This window comes from Bufo gargarizans, chromosome 6, assembly GCF_014858855.1.
Source record: "Bufo gargarizans isolate SCDJY-AF-19 chromosome 6, ASM1485885v1, whole genome shotgun sequence".
In the NCBI taxonomy this organism is placed as follows: Eukaryota; Metazoa; Chordata; class Amphibia; order Anura; family Bufonidae; genus Bufo; species Bufo gargarizans.
The window spans coordinates 64,891,478-64,918,259 of NC_058085.1; the positions used below are offsets into that span (position 1 = coordinate 64,891,478).

Below are 26,782 nucleotides of genomic sequence, written 5' to 3' on the forward strand. Positions count from 1 at the left end.
TGTGACTAAATGCTACCATGTGATAATTCATATGATCTCTGGGATTTGTACAGGAGAGCTGTGTACATAGTCACGGCAGGAGGGGGGGGTGACACGAGTAGACATTCTTGCAAAATTAAAGGGGTATTGACATATATGGCATTCATGGCTCAGATCAGAATACCGGTCTTATGCAGTGGCCAGGGTTACGGGGGTTAGCTAACTATAGCTCCCACTGACTTGTATGGGAGTTACAGAAACAGCATAACAGTCTGTTTCTACAACTCCTGCCAGCTTGGTTGCATAACTCCTGCCACCCCTGGCCGAAACATACAACGGATATTTTGATCTCAGCCATAAATGTCAGAAAGGAATATCCCTTTAAACATAGGAAACCCTGATAGGTTTTGTGGATGGGGGGGGGGGGGGGGGGTCAGTGCAGGGAGACATTTTCAGTAGCACATGTGGCAAGCACTGGCAGTGTACTATGTAAAACCAGGAATTTATACTCTTGCTTTCCTCCTCCAGACTGTAAATAACCAAGAAGCAGGTGAGGTAAGTGCCACTAGCAGACCCTTCTGCCCGAGCACCACTCAATGCCAAGTGAGCAGCAAGTAAATGGTAGTAAAGTAAATCTAACATATGTCTACTGCAAATCTGTTTCTATATATTATTTTTTATTTTTTTTACACCCACCCATTGTCCGAGAGCTGAAGAAATTAAAGTCGCTGCACAAAATGTTCTAAAATTAACCATTTTCCCCTGTATGCTTTTAGGGCCTTAGCGACCAAGGCGCATCATCAGAGATGTTACGTTTTTTGTTTTGTTTTTCGTCGATGTAGCCGTATGAGGGCTTGCTCTTTTTTTTGCAGCACAACTTGTAGTTTTTTATGGCACCATTTTGGGGTATATATTGCTTAGGCTACTTTCACACTAGCGTTCGTCGGTTTCCGCTCGTGAGTTCCGTTTGAAGGGGCTCACGAGCGGACCCGAACGCAGCCGTCCAGCCCTGATGCAGTCTGAATGGAGCGGATCCGCTCAGACTGCATCAGTCTGGCGGCGTTCAGCCTCCGCTCCGCTCGCCTCCGCACGGACAGGCGGACAGCTGAACGCTGCTTGCAGCGTTCGGGTGTCCGCCTGGCCGTGCTGAGGCGTGCGGATCCGTCCAGACTTACAATGTAAGTCAATGGGGACGGATCCGTTTGAAGATGCCACAATATGGCTCAATCTTCAGGCGGATCCGTCCCCCATTGACTTTACATTGAAAGTCTGGACGGATCCGTACGAGGCTATTTTCACACTTAGCTGTTATATGCCAAAATAATGCAGACGGATCCGTACTGAACGGAGCCTCCGTCTGCATTATTATGATCGGATCCGTTCAGAACGGATCCGATCGAACGCTAGTGTGAAAGTAGCCTTACTGGTTAACTTTTATTAGCTTTTTCTGGAGAAAAACAAAAAAACAAAAGAATATTGCCACTGAGTTTTTATGTTGCAAATTTTGTGACATTCACTTTGTGACATAAATAACATAATAACTTTGCTTTCTGGGTCACAGCAATACCAAATATATATTTTTTTACATTTTACTATTTTTGCACAATAAAATTCCTTTAAAAGAAAAAAAAAGAAAAGAAAATGTTTGCATCTGCATCGCCGCTTCCCAAGATCCTGCGAGATGAGATTAAGTCTCGACCACCAGATGGCCAGGAAACAGTGAAGCGGCCTGGTGCTAACGGTTTCAGTACAGAAACAGTTTAGCATAGCAAGTAGAGATGAGCGAATTTCATATTTTGAAATTCGTTCACGCTTAGTTTGGTGGTAAAAGCAGAATTGCTTTATGGATTCCGTTACCACGGACCATAACGCAGTTCTATAACAGAATGCCTTTAGAGGCCTTCAGTTATTCATTCCGTCATAATAGAAGTCTATGGGCTGCAAAACTGATCTGTCCCGTTTCCGTTATGCAGGGGAGTCCTCATCTCGCTTTAGTAAGGGCGAGATGAGACAACAGCTTTAATAAAGGTCCAGCTGCAGAAACCCCCAGCAAACAGCTAATATTGCATTGACACCCCGAGAGCAAGACCCTCTGGGTCAGAAGGGGGTTCCGACAAGGGGATCCAGCTTCTATAATAATATATACTAATAGGGCAAATTAACTGGGGTTGTCCTGATGGGATAAGAAGATTTCTGTGTAAAAGCCAGCAATATACATATGGAAATACAAATTAGGCGTATCAATGTCTGCCTCACCTGTTTGGACTGCAAAAGAGGTTGTTCTTGGCTTCTGTGCTCCATTGAGTGCGGCTTTAACTTTGCCTTCATAAAACAACAGATTGAGAGATGGTAAAAGCTCAGGTACATAGTACGTCAGGCCACGATGAAGCTAACAAATATGACTGGACTACTCACCTGGCTTTTAAAGCTTTTGAGATAATCTGTTCCTACTGAGTCTTCTCTCTCACATCCTGGGGCTTTTTTATAGCTGCCTGACAGGTCTCCGTGAAAACCGAGGTTATCTAAACTGTGGGGCTTCCCAAGAGATCCAGGAGGAGATCCACAAAGGTTTGTTGGACTTCCTAAACTGGCACATAGCATCTGGGGGAGACATGGTCAAAGTCTGTATTAAGTATCACCGAAAACTGCTGTAAAATGCATCTGTTCCTTTTTTTATTAAAACTCTATTAACAAATGTAAAATAACATTGTCATCCTATATTCTTATTACAGAATAAGGGTCCATTCACACGTCCGTGGAATGGGTCTGCATCCGTTCCGCAATATCCGGAACGGGTGTGGACCCATTTATTCTCTATGGGGCAGGAATGGATGCGGACAGCACACTATGTGCTCTCCGCATCCACATTTCCAGAGTGCGGCCCTGATCTTCCGGTCCGCAGCTCTGAAAAAAAAAACAGAACCTGTCCTATTGTCCACAATTGCGGACAAGAATAGGCAGTTCTGTGGGTGTGCCGGCCGGGTGTATTGCGGATCCGCCATACACCACGGACGTGTGAATGGACCCTTAAGTGTATACCTTTTGTCAACATCTCTAACCAACCATTGCATTGCTAGGAATTCCTTATGCTTTGACTGATATAGCATTGTAAAATACATTTTCTCACAAGTGGTCCCACTAAACCGACCAATCCATGATTCCTCAAGCTGACGACAAAACTTGTTGCAGTCTCGAAGGCAGAGTACATAGTGTGAGGAGACCCACACCATAGGACCCAAACTTTGTCAATTTTTTGGGGCTTATAGGTGATAGGGTAGAATTTGGTTTATTTGCAATTTCCACATGGTCAAGTTCGGTGTATTGGGGCTATACCATCTTACAGCAATACATTTATATGCCATATACAGTGATTCCTTCAAGAATATTGTCATATAGTGATCCCAATTGTCTTCGTTCAGCACTCCTAGCAGGCAGACTTCGGGGTGCAGGCCACCCGCTCTGGCAATAAGGAGGAAAGAAAACCAATCAGCTCCCTCCAGAACGCTGCAATCGGATTACAGCTCCATATCATATGCCAGAAGTCCACCCTGCCCATTTTATGCAACCTTGTTGGTGTGAGATATGTCGAATGATGTAAAGCTGGATTATTTTGTGAAAGTAGCCTAAGTTGTAGGTATGAGAAGAAGTGAGTACAAGGGATATCATACTTTTGTGACAGTGCCACGAACGTCATTACTCCCTGATCAGAAATATCCCCAAGGGTTTTGGCCCCAGCTAATCTCCATTTATCCGCTCCCATAACCACCTGCAAGTGCGGTAAGGATGGATTGTCCCATAGGGGGATGTCTGAGACAACCTCTGTATATTGGGCCAGTGCTTCAGCTCCCTTCCAAACCGTCTGAGCCAATTTGTGTAATGGCAACAGTGGCTTCTGAAATTTGGGGTGTGCCTCCAGGACCGACCATAATGTGTTGCAATTTAGATATTGTTTTAAAAAATACTCTGAGGCGGGCAGGTCTTCTGTTGTGTACCAGTTGTGAATGAGTCGCAGTTGGCCGGCCATGTAGTATATAAAATAATCCGGTAATGCCATCATCTCCCTCCGTTTTGGGGCGCCTCAATGTATCTAAGCTAAGCTTGGCCCAAGATCTACACCAAATAAAGACCCTAGTGATGGAGTCTAATTCTTTAAAAATCGACTTGGGCATGTGCGGTTCTGAATGTTAAACTGCATATAACACCTTGGGGAGTATGATCATTTTGATTAAGTTGATGCGCCCTGCCACCGAGACAGGCAATGGTTTCCAGTTTTGAATTTTTTTCCGAATGTGATCTATTAAGGGGTAAATATTGAGTGTTATGGCCTGGGAGTGTCGTTTAGTAATTTTTACCACCAGATATTTGAATGTGTCCACCACCTTTAATCGAGCTATATGTGAAGGCATGTATACTGACTTCTCCCAGTTAATTCTTAGGCCTGAGTATTCCCCAAATTCATCTATCAGAGCCACCGCTCTGCTGAGGGACGAGTCAGGTGAAGACAGATACAGAACCATATCATCAGCATAAAGTACAACGCGGAACTGCAGACCACACCCAAAGCCCTTCAGGCAGCCTAACAAGTATATCCACTCTATGGAATCAAATGCCTTGGCAGCGTCCAATGAGGCCAAGGCCCGATCTGCATTCAGGGCATAGCCTATCTGCGTGACAACCTGAACCCTTCTGATATTCTCAGTGGTGGACTTCCCTGGCATGAAACCTGTTTGGTCTTGGTGGACTAATGACAGAATCACCTGGTTAAGGCGAGTTGCCAATATTCTAGTCAGAATTTTGTAATCTACGTTTAGCAGTGCTATGGGCCTATAGGAGCTGCAATCGAGGGGGTTTGAGTATTATAGTGGCTTCCATAAATGAGTCGGGTAGGCGTCCCGTCTCCAGGGCCGAGTGAAAGGTGGCTAACAATTGGGGGGCCAGCACCTCTGCATATCTAGAGTACACCTCCTTAGGGAGCCCGTCTGGACCTGGAGATTTCCCATTGTTAAGATCCCATATCGCTTGTAATACCTCCTCCAGGCAAATCGGTTGATTTAATTGGGCCCCCTGTGTTGTAATAAGTTTAGGGAGAGAGATGCCTCCTAGATACGTAGCTATCTCCGCTTCAGATGCTGTTATGTTGGATCTATATAAATCTTGGTAAAAGTGAGTGAAGCTGCGAATAATTGTTTTATATGTGTTATATTCCTGTCCCGCAAGGTTCCTGACCGCCAGGATCACTGAAGATGGGGAGTCATGTCGAACCAGCTGAGCCAGTAGCTTAGCTGATTGATTACCCAGCGGTCTGTTTGATGAAAAATATCTATCGGCTTTATCTTTGAGTATCCCTAGATATTGTCTGCCCGCCTGAAGCTATGCAGTCCTGTTGGCATCAGTCTGGTGACGGATGTATTGCTGTTACAGCAAGACTCCAGCTCCATTTCAGAGCGTTTGGTGTCTTTTTTAATGTAGTTTATGCTGGAATGTAAGGACCCGCGGAGAAATGCCTATAATGTGTCCCACACAAGAGCTAGATTGGGCTCTTCTTCATTTGCTTTCAGAAGTTCGTGTATTTGGTAACGGATCCCGTCCGCTGAGCCCATGAGATTCAGCCAGAACGGGTGTATGTTCATTCTGTACATTATGGAGGCAGCGCTGCAAATTAGAGTGCCTAGCAATGGTGAGTGAGTGAGTGATAGTTCATTCGAGTTAAGGAGTTGTGTCCACTGCTGTGGCAGGAGTACACTCTAGCCCCGGGGTGTTTAGTTCTCCAAAGATCAAACCATCTGAATTCATTTAAGAACCTATTTAGTTTTGAAGGGCTCCTTGTATTTGGTGGGTCTGCCTCATCATGGAATCTGTCCAGAGCAGGGTCTAGCATCATGTTTAAATCTCCCTTGCATATTAATTTAGCATGTGGTTAGGTGGCCACAAAAGTAGCAGCTGCGTGTAAAACCTGCACTGATCCAGGGGGAGGGTTATAAATGCCTAGTAAGGTATACTGTACATTATCAATAAGAGCGTGAACAAAGACATATCTGCCTTCTGTATCAATGACTAGTTCTTTTACCTCCCAACGTATTTGTTATGTATTAACAGGGATACCCCTCTTGAGGAAGAGGTGTGATAGGAGTGTGCAGCCCACTGTACCCAAGGCTTCTTTATAACCCGAGAGGTGCTGGATATGAGATGTGTTTCTTGGAGACACAGAATTTGTGGGCTAGCATTTCTAATATAGGCCAGCACCATTGATCTCTTTTGTGGGGTGCCAAGTCCCCTGACGTTCCATGATATAATTTTTCATTCAGCCATGGAATCCTGGGCAAACATTTAGCGTCAGGAGTTGAACTTATTGCAATGGTTGTGGTGGTGTGCAACTGTGCTATCTGGGTAACTGTATTAAGCAAGCTGCAGTTAGACATATCGGAAACATTTCAACTTAGCCTGGCCAGTCTGATGCAGGCCATCTGGTGACCAGTCCTTAGGTGTTATCAGGAGTTTCAACGTCTTGGGGGATCTTCGCCGTAGGGCCAGCCACTCGGATACCTCTCCAGGAGAAGTGAAGAGAAGAAGACTGCTCTATCGCCGTCCACCACTCTTAATTTTGCAGGATAGCCTATGGAGTATGGTATGTTTGCCTCTCTTAGCCGTCACTTGACGTTCATGAAGGTGGCTCATTGTTTTTGCAGGTCCATGGAAAAATCCGGAAAGTTGGAGACTCTAGTGTTGTCATATTTAATTTGTTGCTGTCTTCTGGCTAAAGCCAATATCTTGTCTCTACCTTTGCAATTGAGAAATCTTGCAAGCATGGGTCGAGGTGGGGCTCCAGGTGAGGGAGGTTTCGCTGGTACTCTGTGAACCCTTTCTACCGCAAAAGCTCACAGAGTAGTTCTTTCATCCGGTATGCGGCCCTCTGCTCTTTCAGGCAAGCCGACGATTCTGATGATGTTTCTGCAGAGCCTATTTTCTAAGTCGTCTGCTTTCTGCTTCCAAAGCTTTGCTTTAGTGTTAAGGTCAGATATGGGGAACAGTAGCTGTGACATCTTCTATGTGCGATATACGCTCTTCAGTGTGCTGGACTCTATCTCGCAGGTTGTGTAGCTCTTGATGCGGGAGACCCAAATCAATCTTGACTTCATCTAATTTCCCTGTGAGAGATGTCTTGCACGCAGTAATGGCTTCCAGAACTTGTACGGATACTTGCTTAAAGGGAACCTGTCAGCGGCAAAAGCCATTCCAAACTGCCAGCTGTACCTTCAAGTAGCCGGCAGTGAGTTTCTTACTGTCAGTCACAGGAGAAGGGGCAGGGAAGGGGGAGCGGTTACCTTGACTTGAAGCAGAGGCCGCTGCCCCCTTGACTTCAAGCCTGACTGGAAAATAGCGCGGACGGAGGAGAAAAGATTGTTTTTCATACTTCTGCCCTGATCAGAATGCAGTAAGAAAATCACTGCCAGCTACTAGAAGGTACAGCTGGCGGTTTGGAATGGCTTTTGCCGCTGACAGGTTCCCTTTAAGGGTGAGTTCGGCTGAAGTTTCCTCAGGGGCAGTTACAGGGACCGCTACATCTCAAACAGTACTAGTCCTGGTGTTCATATTCCGCTGCGGTAGTGACTGCGAACTCTCATCTGGTTGTCTAGAAAATTCTCAAAATTTTCCGGCGGCACTTTGCGTTTTTTTTGGCCCCATTGTTGTATCAGTATAAAGGTAGATAAACAGTAGAAAAAAAAATGGCTCCAGGGCTTGATCAGCGCTGTGTGCCTTCTTGTATCTAGCAAAGCTGCCCGTTAGATAAGAAGAGGTTTTCTCTGGAGCTATCTTGTGCTCCTGTGCTGGGGTCATATTTAGAGCTCTTTCACACTTGCGTTGTCCGGATCAGTCGTGTACTCCATTTGCCGGAATTACACGCCGGATCCGGAAAAACGCAAGTGAACTGAAAGCATTTGAAGACGGATCCGTCTTCAAAATGCGTTCAGTGTTACTATGGCAGCCAGGACGCTATTAAAGTCCTGGTTGCCATAGTAGTAGTGGGGAGCGGGGGAGCAGTATACTTACCGTCCGTGCGGCTCCCGGGGCGCTCCAGAATGACGTCAGAGCGCCCCATGCGCATGGATGACGTGCCATGCGATCACGTCATCCATGCGCGTGGGGCGCCCTGACGTCACTCTGAAGCGCCCCGGGAGCCGCACGGACAGTAAGTATGCTGCTCCCCCGCTCCCCGCTACACTTTACCATGGTAGACAGGACTTTAGCGTCCCAGCAGCCATGGTAACCATTCATAAAAAGCTAAACGTCGGATCCGGCAATGCGCCGAAACGACGTTTAGCTTAAGGCCGGATCCGGATTAATGTCTTTCAATGGGCATTAATTCCGGATCCGGCCTTGCGGCAAGTGTTCAGGATTTTTGGCCGGAGCAAAAAACGTTCCGTTCCGGAACTGAAGACATCCTGATACCTCCTGAACGGATTTCTCTCCATTCAGAATGCATTAGGATAAAACTGATCAGGATTCTTCCGGCATAGAGCCCCGACGACGGAACTCTATGCCGGAACAAAAGAACGCAAGTGTGAAAGAGCCCTAAAGCAGTCTGGGATGTAGGCCCTATAAACTTGATAAGGAGGTTTTGATTATTTTGCTCACGACTGAGCGTGCTGTGGTCTCCGCTATAGTTAGAGCCTGTGTTGGTCTGGGCGCCCTCCCCCTTCCTGGTGCTGCAAAAACAACGGGGGCTTGTAGCGCTAGCTGCCCCCGTCCTCAGCTGCTGCTGCTCCTGTCCTCCCTCTCCCCACTCTGCTCACAGTGTTCTATGAGCCACAGCGCTTTGCAGGTCTGCCGCCCAGCCTTCTCTCTCGGCACTCGTTCCTAGTCAGGACCCAGCGCGGTTCCCCTGCAAGGTAGGTTTGCGCTGTGCTTGCTTCTCGGGTGTGTTAGGGCACGACCAGGGATCTAAATTTCACGATAGTCCAGTGCTTAGCAGGATTTGTCCCTTAGAGTAGCACTAGCCCCGGAGCGACTCTCAAGTGTGCCCGGCCATCTTGGCTGCTGGCCAGGCCCCCGCATCTGTTTCTTTTACCCTTATCGAAATTGAGCAGACTTAAAGGGATTGTCCCCCAAAAATATTCTACATTTTTCAACCCAACACCAGGATCTGAATACTTTTAGAATTGCATGTAATAAAATTTTGGATAGAAACTGAGCTTTTCAATAAAATGCATCTCCTGTTTGCTTTTCGCCTCAATTCTCTGTCCACCTCGCTGAGTTGGATGCACATACTCAGCGCCATCTTTCAACTGCCACCATCCCAACCTTCTGTTAGGAGCTGTGACACTTGCAAGGAGGGAACTGCAGCGAAAAGAACATGCCTCCCTGAGTAAGAACACCACCCCTGAGCTGTTATAGGGAGAGAGCTGTGGCAGAAAGAACACGCCGCCTGAGTAAGGACACACTTCCTGAGGTGCTAGCTTGAAATAAATCTAGAAGAACAACTGGAGCAAGGAATGGGGAGATCTCTGGATCCATGTGAGGTACAGGGCTGGTTCTAGCTTTGTTAGAAAGAGATTGTCATGTGCTATATGATGTCTGATTTTCATTTTTTTTTTTTACATAAATCATGGGCTAACTCCTTTCAAGGTTATCGTCGTAACAATTAGTTTTTTTTGCTCCAATGTAACTAAAAATTAAAAAAATTAAGTAACTTAGCAACTACTCTTCATATCCTGCAGTTTTGTGTCCCCAGCTACTATGCATAACTACGTGTATCCATAGCAACAGACTACAAACTCTGTGTAGTCTGATCAATGTGGTTCACTATATAGGAAGGCACTCTTCTCTATACAGTTTATAAAGGTACTCTGACATAAACCTTTTGATGCAAAGACCTATGGGGCCTTACAGAAATGTTATGGACTATTGATACAAAATGGATACTTGCTTGTTGAGCTAAGATGGCGGCCAGGCATTCTGCCAACACCTATAAACTAGAATCTTACTTTGTGTTTTTATCATGTGTTTCTTTGTGGTTTCCGTTCAGCTCAAGCAAGCAGTTACAAAGAAAGAAGTAACAGTTTCACCCAGGAACAAGGGGGGGGGGGAGTGAGGAGGAATTTCCTCTGGCCGTCAAGGTTACAGAAAAGTAGAGAGTTCATAGCCAATAGAAAATATATACTTTATCTTTCACCCCCCCTCACTCCCTCCTCTCGTGAAAACTATGTATTGTCTGTTTTCTTAGAAATAAACCAGAGATCCTTTTTAACTCCATGTAGTGAGTTGTCTGTCTGATCTCTCCGTGCACGTATCTTAATTGATTTGGAGCAGTACATCAACTGAACTGACAGCTTTGTCAGAACCAGAACAATTTTGGCGCCAATCGTGGGGCTCGAGGATTGGACCCTCTGTTCCCGTACCCCCAGAGACCAGACGAGGAGAGGCGCACTAACGGACACCGGGGTCGCAACCCGTGATATGAGGTAGGAAAATTGAGTCATCTTGCCTATAAAGTGTCCCCTGGTGTAGCCTCTTGGTGTTCGTCTGAGGGAGGGGTGCGGAAGCAGTCTGGGACGTCCTCGAGGGCATGAAAGTAAGAACCCCATATGTTTTCTTAAAGTCTTGATGTACTGTGTTGTGCCTATAAGTTGTGAAGACCCTGTTGACAAGTATCATTGACTGAGACACGGAGTTCTCCTGTGTTCCTGTATCGGAGTTCAGCCCGGTGTCTGACTCGAATCTCCATAAAGGGGACGATCACAGATGGGTGGAGAGCGGTTCGCGGTAGCCCAGAGTGTGCTGACCGGGACTCAAAGGTCTTCACGTCCAGTGATTACTCTATGCAGAGGTCTTTAGGCGGCTTCAGTAGGTACGAGAGATAATGGGAAATGAGGAAAGTGTCCCGAAGGGTTACTGTTCACCTGAACAGTACGTGGCGGACAGGAGAGGCAAACGTTTCATAAAAGGATTAAGTAAGTTGGAGAAGAGTTAAAGGTGTCTGTAAAGGAGGCATCCTATGTAGTGCCACCTGGCAAGTGTTGTTAAACGAGAAGAGAGGGAAGTTAGAAGATGATAAATTGACAGACATGGTCCGTGTGTGGTTGGACTGTAGTAAAGAATTTGAACAGACCGGGGGGAACTAAATTTTGATGAGAAAAGACAGATATTTCTGTAAGCCTGGTGTTGCATTGATACATGACTAGCCACCACCCTATAATGGCGCCGGGAAGAAAGCAGGTGGGTGGACCTGCAAAACATGCGGTCAACAGAATCCCTCCTCCCGTGATACGTGCCTTCCCTGTGGGGTTCCCCACCCACAAAACCACACCTTGGTAACTACTCCCCGGCACGTCCCATCACTTCCCGTGTTAGCTACAGCGCCATCTTGTCCCCAGGCAACGCCCATGAACGGACCTTTAATATCATTCGGTCCAGACCCCCCCCGTCACTCCTATGTCACCCTTGCCCCTTCCTACTACCTTGTACCCGATGATAAACCCGGACGGTACATTCATGCTACCCCACTCACCTGCCACCCTTACTCCTATAATGGTAGGGGGCAACCTGATGAAGCAGAACAGGGGGATGCAGACGGTGCTGCAGAATCCACAATGGGCATACAAAATGCACCGGGTAATATGCAGACTCCTTCGCGGGGTACCCCGACAGACTACGGGGATCCGCCAACTTTACCCCTGGCACCACAGTGGACTGTACCCATGACCGTGCGCCCATCACGACGTTCACAAGATCAAATACTGCAGGGTCAGATTACAGAGTTACAAAAGAACTTACAGAAAATTGAGCAGGGAAACCTTGAGACACTGAAAGAAGCCCTAGCACTTAACCGGCCTCAGGGACCACCAAAATATGTGTCTTTCACCCCACAACAGTTATTCACCATAGTGAATTTACTGCCTGACCCTGAGACCCATCCCATGCCCTTTTTCAGGACACTGTCCCAAGTGCATCAAACCTATGGGTGCACATGGTCGGACCTGCAAAGTATAGTGGAAAACAAGACAGGTGAATACTCCACACTGATAATGGATCAAATCCACATCCCTGAACTTAAAGGTGCTAACTTTGACCCCCGGGATCATGAGTCTGGAGAATTCTTTCTAGAACAACTACAGAAATGGACAAAAGCTAAATGAGCAGATCATTTCACCACACTGCAGGACAGCTGCGGGGGATCAGTTGACCCCCACCTTTTTTTTTTTCACAGAAATGTTAGTTTCTGCTGTGTTAGTTTAAGCTCCTCTTTCTGATAAGAAACTGTCTCGCTTCTTGGTCTTTGTGGTTTTCACTCAAATTATGTGACACCCACGGCTGCCGGATGTCTGACAATAAAATTCTGCACTGATTTATATGAGCAAGGGGATTCGCTGCAAACCATTTTGCACCTCATCCCCAATACTCTCTGGGCCAGAGGACCCCAGGATATTGGATACCTCAATGTCCCACCAGTCACTGTGACCCTGTAGGACCCCAAAGTCCTACCATACAAAGAGACTGGACCCAGTAGCCAGAGAAGCCCCTTCCTGTGTCAGCGCTATCCATGCTGCCAGCTCTCTTCTAAACGTCACATCTGACGTTGTGCTGGGTCATCCCCTCACTATTCTGGCTCCCCATGACATTTCTGCCATCCTCCAGCAGACTCAACCTGAACACCTCACTGCACAGCGCCACCTCCGGCTTCAGTGTAGTTTGCTTCTGCCAGATAATGTCACCATTCAGAGGTGCCACATCCTCAATCCTGCTGCACTCCTTCCTCTTCCAAGGGGGGAGTATACTGGAGAATCTGAAGATTTTATTGATCTACAGGCACACTCGAGCTGACACCTCTGAAGCCAGAGGAAAGGCCCTAGCTGACCAAGCTGCGAAGGAAGCAGCAGTGAAAGAGGAAAGAGTCCAGTCAGACCAGATTATGATAACACAGGAAGACCTGGAACAAGAAGAAATCACATGGGACCTCCTGAAACAAATACAGAAACAGGTACACGCCACAAGAAAAATTGGATTGGCTAAAAGAGTCAGCCCAAGAAGAGAAAGAATCTGGACTGTGGACCCAAGGAAGGAGAGCATCTCTGCCCAAAGCTCTCTATCCTCTGATAGCTTCAATAGCTCATGGGCCCACCCATCAATCTAAGACCATCATGAAAGAACTAATAGACAATGGCCCCAGGTATAACCCCTGTCCTGGTGAGGCATACTCAGTCTTGCCTCATCTGTGCGCAGTGCAACCCGGGAAGACCTGAGCCTACACCAACCAAATGTCTCCCCAAAGCCCAGTACCCGTTCCAACGGATTCAAATTGACCACATCCAGATGCCAATGTACCAAGGGTTTCAATATGTGCTAGTAGTGATAGACTTGTTCTCTGGGTGGCCAGAAGCCTACCCCGTCCGAAACCAGACAGCAACCACTACTGCAAAAAAACTGATGCAGGAGCTTGTCTGTAGGTTCGGAGTACCTGAGGTCATTGAGAGTGATCAGGGCCCAGCATTCACTGCTAGATTAACCCAAGAAGTCTGGAAGATGGTAGGGTCACACTTAGCCTATCACACACCCTACAGACCCCAAAGCAGCGACAAAGTCAAACGACTGAACGTGCTACTGAAGTCCAAGATGCTGAAAATGACTGGGGAGACAGGGCTCAGTTGGGTACAATGCCTGCCAATAGCACTATTTTCAGTTAGACACACCCCTAGGCCTCCACACCAAATTTTGTTTAGGATGGGACAGTACTTCCCACAGCAATTGCAAATGCATTATGAATCTGTTGCTAAATATGTGATTGCCCTGAGTAAACAATTGTCTAACATACGTGCACAAGTTTTCTCTTCCATTCCAGATCCTGACTCCCTAGAGGGAATTCACAATCTCAAACCTGGAGAGTGGGTGGTGGTAAAGAAACACGTCAGAAACACCCTCGAACCACGATACGAGGGGCCGTACCAGGTGTTGCTGACTACCCCGACCTCTGTGAAACTCGAAGGGAGGCTTACCTGGATCCATGCCTCACATTGTAAAAGAGTAAAGGCTGTCCCGACGACCCTGGAACAATAAGCCACGAGGATTCACATACTGATCATGACTTTGACAGTGGGCATATCAGCAGTGTTCACACCACTGGGTAATGAATAGGACACTGGGCTAATGTCACATGTTTTCCTAGCTGGACACACTGTTATTGTCTCCAAGTACAAACCAAAGGTATGACATTTAGTCAACACATACACTCAGGTTGCAATGATTCAAAAACAGACAGCCACGTGCAGTGTATTGGTGTAGATGCTGAGAACGGAAAGGATCTGCCCTGTAACAACCGTACTGTACAGGATCTCCGGACAGGTATATTAGCTAACGACACCGAAAGTCAGTCAAAAGGATATGAGTTGGTGAAAGGGACACAATTAGCCAAACTAATTACCCGATTATTCAATGGCACAGCAGTAGCAGTTCCAGACGACATATACTTAGTTTGTGGACACAAAGTGTACAAATGGTTATCCCAGAATGTCACAGGACTGTGCACCATCGCCAGGCTTACTCCTGCCACCTTTATAGGACCACACTCTGAAATTGACATAAATGCAGTACCTAAACACACCTTGTATCGTAGGGCCAAAGATAACACACCCAGACCAAATGGCAAGCCACATGTAGTAGAGACGAGCATTACCAACAAAATTGTTAGTTCCATCTTCATATATCCCATGATAGTGCAGATGTGGGATCATCTGGTAGTAGCAACAGACTACCTGGATGACCAAATATGGGAAGAGATGAGACTTATGAATACCTCAAACATTGTGCAAAACCAGTTAATCATTGTCACCAACCAACACACATTAGTTCTAGACTATGTTACAGCTAAAGATGGAGGTATGTGCCAGGTTGTGGGACCCTCTTGTTGCCATTACATAGACCCGCAGGGTAATTTGCAAGTTAAGGTGGGTATAGAGGAAATGGCGGATTTAAGAGATAAATGGCTGGATGCACATAAAGCTGATAAAGATACATGGTGGTCTGATACCTTCTCTTCCCTTAACCCCAATAACTGGTTCAAAGGTATTGGGGGTTGGCTCATGGGAATTGTCCAGGTAATATTGCAGGTAGCCCTAATAATATTGGTGATATATGTAGTGATTAAGCTCGTTCTTATTTGTGTGACCCGCTTTTCAAAAAGAATGAAGAAAACTGATGAACGACCTATTATGCTCCTCTACGATGAGGAAGGACAGAAGGAAACATCGTTCAACACAGCTCCCCCTCCTCACAATGATGCCTGGCTGAGATAGGGTGAGATGAATCCCAGGGTATTACCACAAGTCCGAGCAACCGGGAGCCTACCTATAAGGGGTAGGTTGTCGCCACTGCGGGTGAAGAGGATACGAATGGTATGCCCAGGGGATTCGCTAGGCGAAGGGAAAGTCTACAATCAAGTCTCCAAGGGGGGACTGTTATGGACTATTGATACAAAATGGATACTTGCTTGTTGAGCTAAGATGGCGGCCAGGCATTCTGCCAACACCTATAAACTAGAATCTTACTTTGTGTTTTTATCATGTGTTTCTTTGTGGTTTCCGTTCAGCTCAAGCAAGCAGTTACAAAGAAAGAAGTAACAGTTTCACCCAGGAACAAGGGGGGGGGGAGTGAGGAGGAATTTCCTCTGGCCGTCAAGGTTACAGAAAAGTAGAGAGTTCATAGCCAATAGAAAATATATACTTTATCTTTCACCCCCCCTCACTCCCTCCTCTCGTGAAAACTATGTATTGTCTGTTTTCTTAGAAATAAACCAGAGATCCTTTTTAACTCCATGTAGTGAGTTGTCTGTCTGATCTCTCCGTGCACGTATCTTAATTGATTTGGAGCAGTACATCAACTGAACTGACAGCTTTGTCAGAACCAGAACAGAAACACTCAGCGTATGCGATTACATAAATTCAACGAAAACGTTTAAAAAAAAGAACCACTAGTACTTACAGTTGCTGAAGTTGGACTAGTGGGGAGGTGGCTCATTTTGCCCCATACCTATAAAAGCAGAGATCATTGTAAGGACGCGTTTCTGAGAGAAAACAAAAAACAAAAAAACAAACACAACATAATGGGGGTCATCTACTATTAGAAACACACCTATATTAGGAGTATTTCTCTCGCGGATTGAGGCAAAAAGGTTATTTGCAACGCAATCTGTGACTTTTTCCGCTCATGCCAGGTCTAAAAAAATAAGCGGGGAAGGGGACGAGCCGGAAAGCCCGTCTCATTCATCATTTTCTACACCTGTTTTAGAAATGGTCTAAATTTAAGCCAGCAAGGAAGCCGTCTTACATTTAGACTGGAACTGGATAGGCCGAAGTTATGTAAAGGCCGGCGCCTCTTCATAACTTTGGCAGATTCAGCACCAGCTAAAGGGCTTATTAAGACCAGCGTCTAAAACGCCAGACCTAATAAATGACCCCCAAAATACCTAAAATGGGGCACATATATTATTGAAAGAACAAAGTCACAGAGATCTATGAGTTGGCATAAACGACTCCCTTCACCCACATATTAACATTGGGCAACAAGGTCAGAAGTCAGTTAGACATTCCCAGTTCTCCGCATTATTTAAAGGAATTATTTGTAGAAAAATCTATTTTTCTTAAAATGGCAAGATCTGTCAGGAATAATGCAATGTCTATGGGCTATACATCTGCTTTCCTTCACATGGCTTTCTACCTTTTTTAGCAGTGGACAAGATTTCCATCTTCGAGGTTGTCAGGTTTAGAAGACTAATTTGCAGATACTCTAATTGGGAATTCTAACAAGACCCTCCTCTATTAAATATTGTTCCACAAAGGAAATGTATTACCTATCCATGGGATCACTGGGGGCCCCATCGCTGGAACCACCAGAACATGACCTGAGCCACCCATTCCAAATTACTGCTCAACCACAGTGAGGAGGAGGAGCATGACTGGAATAGAGGTCACACATACACAGTGCCACTCCATTTAATGTCTATATGGCTGCCAAAATCAGTTGATCGCTGTACTTAACCGTTTCGGCAAGCCCCACAAGCACTGTTCAAAACTGACCGCCGATCTATTCAAAGTCCTTTTCACTGAGGATGTCCAGTGAGGAGAAACAGTGGGCTTGTGACCCCTGTTCTAGGGATACGTGGGGGTCCCAGTAATCATATATTATGTGTCCCATACATAGGTGATAAATGGCCTTTTTGGGACAACCTCCTTAACCAGAGAGCTGCTAGAAAGAATGTCTTTTGTTCTGGATGACCTGCTATGTCCATGTGTTAGGCTAGCTTCACACTAGAGCTAGAGATCTGGCAGGGAATAGCCTGCAGGATCTCTCTGCATTCCGACATTGCCGAAAGCTTGAAAGTCTCAGCCTGGCCCCATGAACAATAATGGGGACCGGCAGAGATCTGGGCGCAACCTGGAAAATATGCAGAGAATCGGCCAGAAGAAAACCACTGCTGCGGATCTCTGCCGATCCTCATTACAGTTAATGGGGCTGGACGGAGACTTTCGAGCTTCCAGCAATGCCAGAATGCAGAGAGATCTGGCAGGGGACAGCCTGTCGGATCTCTAGCACTAGTGTGAAGCTAGCCTTATACAGAAAGGCCACAAATTTCATTTATCCTGTGAAAACCCCCAAGGATGAGCTCTAAACTGTGGGGAAATAGTTGGGGAGCCCTTCTAGGGCAAAAAAAGACAACCCCTATCATTTAAAGAAGTAACAAGAAATCCTAAAGAGAAATAGAACAAGATTCTTGGACAAAAGCTACATGGCTGTCTGCAGCGGACCCGGGCAAGTCCGTCTGCTACAAATGGCATATTGGGATGCAGAATGAAAAAGACGTACATTGCTGAAGTCTGGAGCATGTGGACTAGAGGGGCTCACAGGGACAGAGTCTCCTGCGGCAGATGGCATATACATAATAGGTCCAGTTTGTGTTGGGCTTGACACAGATGACGCAGACTGGAGATCGTCACAAAGAAGAGATTCTGTAACAAGATTGGCGCATTATTAGAGAACTTTTGCCAAGCTGACAAAAAAAAAAAAAATACGAATATCTGGAAGGTAAAATCATTTTGCGAAGTATCACGCAATTACTATAGGTGGTATCCCCCTCCCAACCCTGCAGAATGCATTAACAGAGCCACATACGTTCAACGTGTGCGAAGGCACAGAAAGGCCCACGTGGACAGCTTCCCGACTGCTGCATGTCATTGCATTTTGTTGACTTGTAGATCTGTAAAAGATGACAGGAGATTACCAAACTCTCTAGAATCAGGGCGACACAATGAGCAAACCAAGGAAGGCCATTACCTCCGGATGAAATTGCTGCTCTGTTCTGGTGTGGCAATATTGACAGGAGTCCCCACTTTCGCACTTACTGGGGTCTCCCCATTCATCTCCATGTTTTACACTTGGACAAGGGGAAGACCTAAAACAATAAGTCACATTAATAAAAACGGAATGTGTTTGAGAACGTACAGAGCTGAACAAACAGAGCGTCGGAGACTTGTCAGACATTGAGCCAGCAGAATTGTGAATGCAATGTAGACTGGGTTCCTCTTGGCTCAAGATATCCCAAGATGAATGGCACATGATGACCAGCTTTGAAATAAATGAAAAACTTTTACATTATCCCATCAGTTTTTCATTTTTTTTTAACCCTTTTGCTACCAGTGCTGTACATGTACGGTGCTGGAGTGATAGGCAGACATCACGCCCATACGTGCAGCGGGCGTCATGGCCTGCGGGTGAAGAGGCTGAGGGCATTAAAGCCAAAATAAATGAGCAATCCTGAGCAATAACTGGATTTTAAAAATCCATGACTGTTCAGATTCAGAATAAAAAAAAAGACATTTGGATTTTGTACTCTCAAACACGATCTTCAAAATCATTACAAAAAAAAGTAAAAAAAAAAAAAAAAAAAATGCTAAAAATATATTAAAAAAAAGGTTAAAAATTGAAAGTTTCTGTATAAATATTTCCGTATAAAAAATAAATACATAAATAAAAAATATAAACATCATGGGTATCACCGCGACCGAAAACACCCGTACTATAAAAATATAAAAATATTTTTGCCTAACGGAAAAAAGGGTCAAAATGGCCTATTTGGCATTTTTTTATTACTTCTATTACCCAAAGAATATTGGATTACACTTACCGGTTTTCTTTGAACCTATGACAGCACCCCTGGAGAGACAGCCTCCACCTCCTCAGGACAGGAAACAGGAACCAGAACCGCCTTTTAAAGGAGGGATCATCCCCTCCAACATGGTAACAACCTAATACATATTTTTATTTTTTTACTTTTAAATATATATGCTACACGGGGTAACCCTCCACACACTATTTTTATAGCCGGGGCCCCCGCAGCTATTTCCTTGTTATCTTCCAGAGGATCCGATTCCCTCCTGCCCCTTAGGACAGGAAACAGAACTGGAAATAGAGGGGATGATCCCTCCTTTAAAAGACGGTTCTGGTTCCTGTTTCCTGTCCTGAGGAGGTAGAGGAGGGGTGCTGTCATAGGTGAAAAAGAAAAAGGTAATAAAATGTGATCAAAAAGACACATACTCCAAAATGGTATCAATAAAAACTACAGATTGTCCCGCAAAAAATGAGCCCCCACATAGCTCAGTAGATATAACACAAAAAAAAAAGTTATGGGGGGGGGGTCAGAATATGGTGATGTACATTTTTTATATTTTTTTCAAAATGTACATTTATTTTTACACTATTTAGACATTAAAAACCTATCCATATGGGGTATCGTTGTAATCGTACTGACCCAGAGAATGAAGGGTATGGGTAAGTATTGCTGCACGGAACGCAAACCCATAAAATGGCGGAAAAATTGCGTTGTTTTTTCCAATTCCACCCCATTTTGATTTTTTTTTTTTACCGCTTCCTACTACATTGTATGCCATAATTAATGGTGTCATTAGAAAGCACAACTTGTCCCGCAAAAAATAAGCCCTATACAGCTATGTGAACGGAAATATATTTTTAAAAAAAGTTACGGCTCAAGGAAGATAGGGAAGAAAAATGAAAACGCAAAACGAAAAAACCTCCGGTATCCTAAGGGTTACAATTCAAAGCTATCCACTGAATCTCGGAATATCTTGCACCAAGAGAAATACTAAGATAGGAATATGTGCGTCTCATCGGAGTAAGAACGCTGCAGCGGTGAGGTACGCTGCTTTCTCAGCAATGAAGGTCAGAGACCTGCACGTGCTTCATTTCCTACCTGTATTTGTTTTGGCGTGGACTCCTCCTGCGGTCCTTGCTATTGTGGTAATAGGGACATGCATATCCTTGACGGCAGAGCCGGGGAGGCTTTTTGCACTGTTCTGTCTTGTAGTGCCCAAGCACATATGTAGTGTCTGCAGACAAGCGGACATAATTCTCTGCATGAAAACCATTCCATATATGTTTACTGTGTTACAAGGCATCCAGGCACCATCCATGATTTTTCCTATTTCACATGTTAGATGCAAGGTTACTTGTTAGCATGAAGAATGGAGTCCGCTAGGTATCAATCATTGCTACAATCAATCTTGGGGATATGTTAAAAAGTAACTACAATTTTTTGAACATTTTTGATATGTTATAAGGACATATCAGAAGTGTTGGTCGGTGGGGGTCCCAGCAATAATACACGCCAAAGAAAGATCTTCTTGGTTCCCTCCAACATTACTAACCCTTTGCATATTGCGCTGAAGGTGCCCATACACATTAGACCAACATCGAATGTGTATCAGGGTGTCCCGACTCTAGCAGCCTTCATCTCGCTTGAGACATCTGTCTTGCGTAGAGGCATCTTCCAGCTGCTTATTTCCTGCTACCTATCGGAAACCCATGTATGCTCAGCTAAGCCAAGGCTGCAAGTGTATGGGGCGGTGGGACGGTATAGCGGTCAGCCGAACAAGCCTCTGACTGACAGCTGTCTAAGGTGCATGGCCACCTTATGCCTCTCACCCTGCCAGCGTGGTTCCTCTCCCAGAATCTTCTCTATCATGGCATGACTAGCTGCCACTGCAGTTTGTCCTTCCAGGCTTCCATCCAGGGATGGCTGTCCATTCTGCAGGGCCTCCATAGCCTGAAGCTCTCTACAGAAGGGAGATAAGAATATTCTGTAAATCGCTGCCTCTCTCACAGTAGTTCACAGGGCAATTCTGGCGCTCAGAAGTACTGCACAGAGTCAGATGCCTTTTATCATACAGGTAAAGTACTGGGAGCAATAAATAAATTGTGACGGTTACCTTATGTCATATACTGGCGAGCGGAGATCATGGGGACCGTGGGCAAAGGCACAGTGCTGCCCATTCTTGGTGCAATGACCTTTAGAGTCCGTCTCATGGATGCAGATGCCCGTTTTGTAATATCGCAGGTGGTATCTTCTTTCTGTGTCACCTGTTGTTCTGTGCAGGAAAGGACAACTGGGCAAAGACAAAGGATGGAATGACATGGGATTAGGGAGGTTCCTAGAAATGCACTAAAAAACTAAAACCTAAAAAAAACATGAGGAATCTTTACAAAATGAGGAATCTTTACATTAAAGAAGCACCCCTAAAACATTTTTATTCTCGGTCCTGCCAGACAGGTACATGATGTAAATTGTACATCTCTCTTCCTAGTGGCTGTATTTGTGAATTATCTTCTCCCTTCTGATCCTCAGCTGTGTCATGTAACCATCACTCTGACTCTCCAACTGACCCTGCGTCTTATGTGCAGACAGGAAGTCAGTCTCTCTATTCATTGTCATGGGAGCCTCAATGTCGGTCTCATAGGGTCAGCTGGAGAGTTACAGTATCTGGAGTCTTTCTGGCAGCCATTGCTTTTTAAAACCAACAGCAGAAAGTTCAATTGTAAGGCTATGTTCACATCTGAGAACAGAAACCGAACGGATCTCATTATAGTAAATTTTCATTCTTCTGCTCCGTTAAAACCGCAGCCTAATGGTGATTGCACAAGTTTTTTCCACTTTTTTTTTTTTTTTATAAAAAATGCCGCAACCAGATGTTTTTTTTTTTTAAAAACTTTCTTTATTCGAATGTTCAAAGCATACAGATATATACTACAGAAGGCATTTTGCATGAGATATACAGCCAAATTCCACATTATTCACAATCAAATACATCCTTTTATATCTTATAATACGTCATATAAGGAACCATAGAATCCAAATTCGTTATATTTCCCTCCCAACCCCAACACCTGCTACTCGCGCCAATCTTGTTCACCTCCTCTTACATCAACTTTATGAAATAGTCAAAGGGTACATCTTTAGATCTCCAAAGAGCCAAGCGTGCCTTTCAATTTTGCCTCCATATACCACTTAGTGTGCTCAAATGGAGACACCAACTCCTTAATTTCCGCTCTCATCAAGACATGCTCAACCAGTTTTTTCAATTTTTTCATAAACTTTGCCACTTCCTTCTCTTTGTTCTTACCCACTTCTAGTCTCTCTAAATAAAGGACCTTTTTTTTTAATCAGACCCAGCACTTCATCCTTGGTAGGGAAAGTGGGCACCAACCAATGTCGCAACAGACACTTATTGACTGCCATAAGGACAATGTGTATCCCCGGCTCCGCTACCCCTTTTCCTTGCGAGACATCCTGGCCCACTGGAATATATTGGAATATGCATTGCTGTGGATGTGCTATCACCTCTACCTCCCAGACTTCCTTAATAAGAGAGATTACATCATCCCACAGTGGCCTAATGTGTTGGCAGCCCCACAGACCATGGAGGAGGTCTGCTTTAGGTTGCGAGCATTTAGGACACTCCCTCAGATAATGTGCTGGGGCATTAGCATATGAGAGATTGAAAGCATACGTCGCTTTATGCAGGCTCCTCAATTGCCACTCTCGCCATTGCTCACTATGAATAGCCTTCCTGATATATTCCAACCCCTCTCTCATTTTAAAGGTTAAGTCTTCCACCTCAACCTCCATTTCCCAGTGCGCAAAAACCATTTTCGCCAAGCCTATATAACAAGTATTTCGTAGACGTCTATATGTGTCAGCAAGTGAGATCATAACTCCACCTCTCCCTAGAAGAGCCGCAAACCAGGTCATTCTGTCAGCTTCCCCCAAAGAAGTCGACTGGGCTTTGCAGTAAGCAGAAAGCTGATAGAATGATAATGGGTGAGAAGCCTCCATCCGATATCTACTCGCAAATTGCTCCCATGACATCAATTTATGATCTGGTCCTATTAGTATGTCATCTAGCGTGTGGATATTTTTCTCCCTCCATTGCTTATACATCTTGTTCTCTCGTCCTTGTGGAAAAGCCGGCAGAGACCACAGGGGCATCTGGGGCGACAAGTAAATTGGAAGTCTGTATAGCTTCCTGATCGCTTTCCATGCCATGATGGTATCCTTAAGAAGAACAGATTGCTTCACCATAATCAATAGATCTTTGAGCCGTGTGTGAATAAGGGCGGCTAACTCCCACGGTTGTGCCAATTCCCGCTCCACCCCTCCCGCTGAGAAATAACCTGTTTTCCAAATCCAGTCCCTCACATGACGAAATAGGGCAGCTAAGTTATATAATCTTATACCGGGCATATTTAAACCTCCCTCCCACTTCATTAAACAAAGCTTCTTATAGGCTATGCGAGGCCTTTTTTTATTCCAGAGGAATTTCACAAATGCCGATTGTAGTTTTCCCACATCAGCATGCATAAGAAGTAGGGGGATAGTCTGTAATGGATATAACATTTTCGGGAAGCTGATCATTTTGATTAGACATGCAACCAGATGTCCGAATGCCCTACAAACACGTCACTTGAAGACAGTTTTCTAGAGTGCTTCTTTCCTTTTGCATTTCTTTTTCCCCAAATCGCAGCACGCTTTGGGTGTCACAAATTTTTGAGGTGTGACAAAAAAAAAATTGGCAAACATATCCCTAAAAAGGACTTTTGCACACGGTTTCTGCAGCAGCCAGAAAAGCTATATTTCAAGTCTAGAAATGACCTCTTCTCTCCTTTTTTCCTTGAGAAGTTATCTTTTATTATGAAAATGGATTGGATAGAAGCTGCTCAACACAAGGAGCGAAAGGTTAAAGGGATTATTCAAGATGCGGTTGCCACTTCCAGGATCACACACCGTACTCTCGGCAAGTGATCCCGGCTTGGTATTACAACCTGCAGCGCATGCGCGAGTCTGAATCTCTTACTAAAGCACTAGTGAGAGAAGCAGACTCACGCATGCACTGGAGGTTGTAATCCCAGGCCGGGATCACATGGAAGTGGCGGCCACATCTCGGATAACCCTATTAAATGCTTTTTTTTTTTTAAGGTATGGGGTAGATATATTGCATTACTTCTTTGGAAACCCAAAATAAGCTGCATTCATGGTTCGAAAAATGACCACTGATGACAGGTGACCCTCCATGTCTTTGAAGGTCCTGATCTTTATTGCCCTCTCCTCTTCTTCTGTCAAGTGCAGGTGTGGGTTGGTGCACTAACCCTACGCCTGCTGGGTCTCCTACACGTATTGCTCATTTCCAGTGGGGACAATCCACATAGATTCGTGACTCACGTTTCATACGTGTATGTCTCACAAACCTTTATGGCTTGGTTAACATTTTATGACCGTTAACATACTTGTTTAATGTTCTATTTCTGAAGTGTTGACTGTTGATACTGTTGTATTTCTTCTTGTGGTATTGTTCTCCATTATCCACATGCTGTATAAGGGCACTTCCACACTACAGTCTTTATTTTCCGGCATAGAATCCGTCCTAGGAACACTATACCGGAAAATAACTGATCAGTTTTATCCCCATGCATTCTGAATGGAGAGTAATCTGTTCAGGATGCATCAGGATGTCTTCAGTTCAGTCTTTTTGACTGATCAGGAAAGAGATAATACCGCAGCATGCTACGGTATTATCTCCGGACAAAAAAACTGAAGACTTGCCTGATTGCCGGCATTTTTTTTCCATAGGAATGTATTAGTGCCGTATCCAGCATTCAAAATACCACAATGCCGGATCCGTCCGAAAAAATTTGAAAAAAATAAATGCCAAATACGTTTTTCCGGATGACACCGGAAAGACGGATCCAGCATTTCAATGCATTTGTAAGACGGATCAGGATCCTGATCAGTCTTACAAATGCCATCAGTTGGCATACGTTTTGATGGATCTGGCAGGCAGTTCAGGCAACGGAATCACTCTGCTGCAAGTGTGAAAGCACCCTAAGGGTCCATTCACACATCCGTATGTGTTTTGCGGATCCACGGATCCGCAAAACACGGACACCGGCAATGTGCGTTCCGCATTTTGCAGACTGCACATCGCCGGCACTATAATAGAAAATGCCTAATCTTGTCCGCAATTGCGGACAAGAATAGAACATGTTCTATTTTTTTCAGGAGCCGCGGACCGGACGATCGGCCGGGCGCTCCGGAAATGCGGATGCGGAGAGCACATAGTGTGCTCTCCGCAACTGTTCCGTCCCCATAGAGAATGAATGGGTCCGCACCTGTTCCGCAATTTGCGGAACGGATGCGGACCAATTATTACGGATATGTGAATGGAGCCCACTGTATTCCAGATTTGTTTTTGTTAAAATAGTTGTCTCGCTTCAGCAAATGGCATTTAATAACTTTGTCTACATGATAAATCCATGAGACCTCATTCAATTTCAAAATGTTAATAAAAACTGTTTAAAAAATGCCTCCCCCCCAAATGAAAGCTTGTAAAACACATTAATGTCATAGCATTATATACAAGCCCAAAAACTTGCCTTTTTTAATGAAATTCTAATCAGAATTCAGAAGTTTACAATATTTATGCTTCAGTATTTACCGTAATCTTAATGGATTTCATTTTGTGGGGACAAAAACAGAATACAGAAAAAAAAGAAAAAAAAAACTTGGAGATTATTTTATTTCATGTAGTTTTATTACATTAAATGTATTTTATTCTTGAAAAGTAGAATTTTGGATCATTTACTTTAACATTTGTCCATCTTTCCTGCTTCTAACAACATCAAATTCAAGAACTGAGGGGGTCATTTACAATCAGTAATACGCCTATATTATGCAAAGGTTATGTGTGCCGCAATCTGCAACTTTTCGTGGCTCATGCCAGGTCTAAAAAAAGTGGGCGTGGTGTGGACGGGGAAGGGGACGGTGCATTCAGTTCCGTTCAGTTCCCATTGATAATGAACGGTGACAAAACGGAAGCGTTTTCCCGCGCTATTGTGATCCTATGACGGATCTCAATAGAGGAAAGGGAAAGCGCAGATGTAGCCTAAATTTGGAATCGGTGTAATCTTACCGACTTTCAGAATTAGCTCATTGTGTCATTTTTAGCGTATAGCAAACGCCGTGAAAACAAAACCCGAAAACAATGATGGAAATTATTTTTTATTTTATTTCATCTGACAAAGAATTATTTTCCCATACAAGATATAGTGAATTTAATGGTGCCATTAAAAATACAACTTGTCCTGCAAATAAATAAGCCCTCATGAAGCTTATGAATGAAAAGTAAAAAAAAATTAAAAAAAAATCTATGGGTCTTGGAAGGCTGGGAGGGAAAAAACAAAAACAAAAAAAAACTATTGGCGGGTCCTTAAGGGGTTGTCCAATTCCAATTTCTCAACCCCCACCCACATGTGCCGGGCCCCTCACCGGTAGTATACTTACCCCACCGCACCGCCGCTGCTGCTTCTCCCTGCACACAGATGAAAACATCCTGTGTCGGGGGGGGAGCAGCCAATGGCAGGCGGGGACGCGCGCCTCCCTAGCATCGCGGGTGACGCTAGTGACAAGGTAAAT

The 26,782-nt window shown here is 44.8% G+C and overlaps 1 protein-coding gene across 4 annotated transcripts in view; it reads right to left on the reverse strand.

Moving 5' to 3' along the window:
• The window catches only part of UNK (unk zinc finger), a 64,104-nt gene that overhangs the window by 14,092 nt on the left and 23,230 nt on the right, over positions 1 to 26,782 (reverse strand). For 2 of the 4 annotated variants that reach the window (XM_044298266.1, XM_044298264.1), the window contains 9 exons: positions 21,246 to 21,422; positions 20,962 to 21,092; positions 20,231 to 20,366; positions 18,298 to 18,415; positions 18,136 to 18,220; positions 17,830 to 17,972; positions 15,949 to 15,996; positions 2,395 to 2,580; positions 2,236 to 2,301 (listed from right to left, as the gene is read on the reverse strand). In XM_044298266.1, the coding sequence (XP_044154201.1) occupies positions 2,236 to 2,301; positions 2,395 to 2,580; positions 15,949 to 15,996; positions 17,830 to 17,972; positions 18,136 to 18,220; positions 18,298 to 18,415; positions 20,231 to 20,366; positions 20,962 to 21,092; positions 21,246 to 21,422 (1,090 nt within the window). Of the gene's footprint in view, positions 1 to 2,235; positions 2,302 to 2,394; positions 2,581 to 15,948; positions 15,997 to 17,829; positions 17,973 to 18,135; positions 18,221 to 18,297; positions 18,416 to 20,230; positions 20,391 to 20,961; positions 21,093 to 21,245; positions 21,423 to 26,782 lie in introns of all 4 variants that reach the window. The other 2 variants (XM_044298265.1, XM_044298263.1) reach the window with 1 other exon arrangement.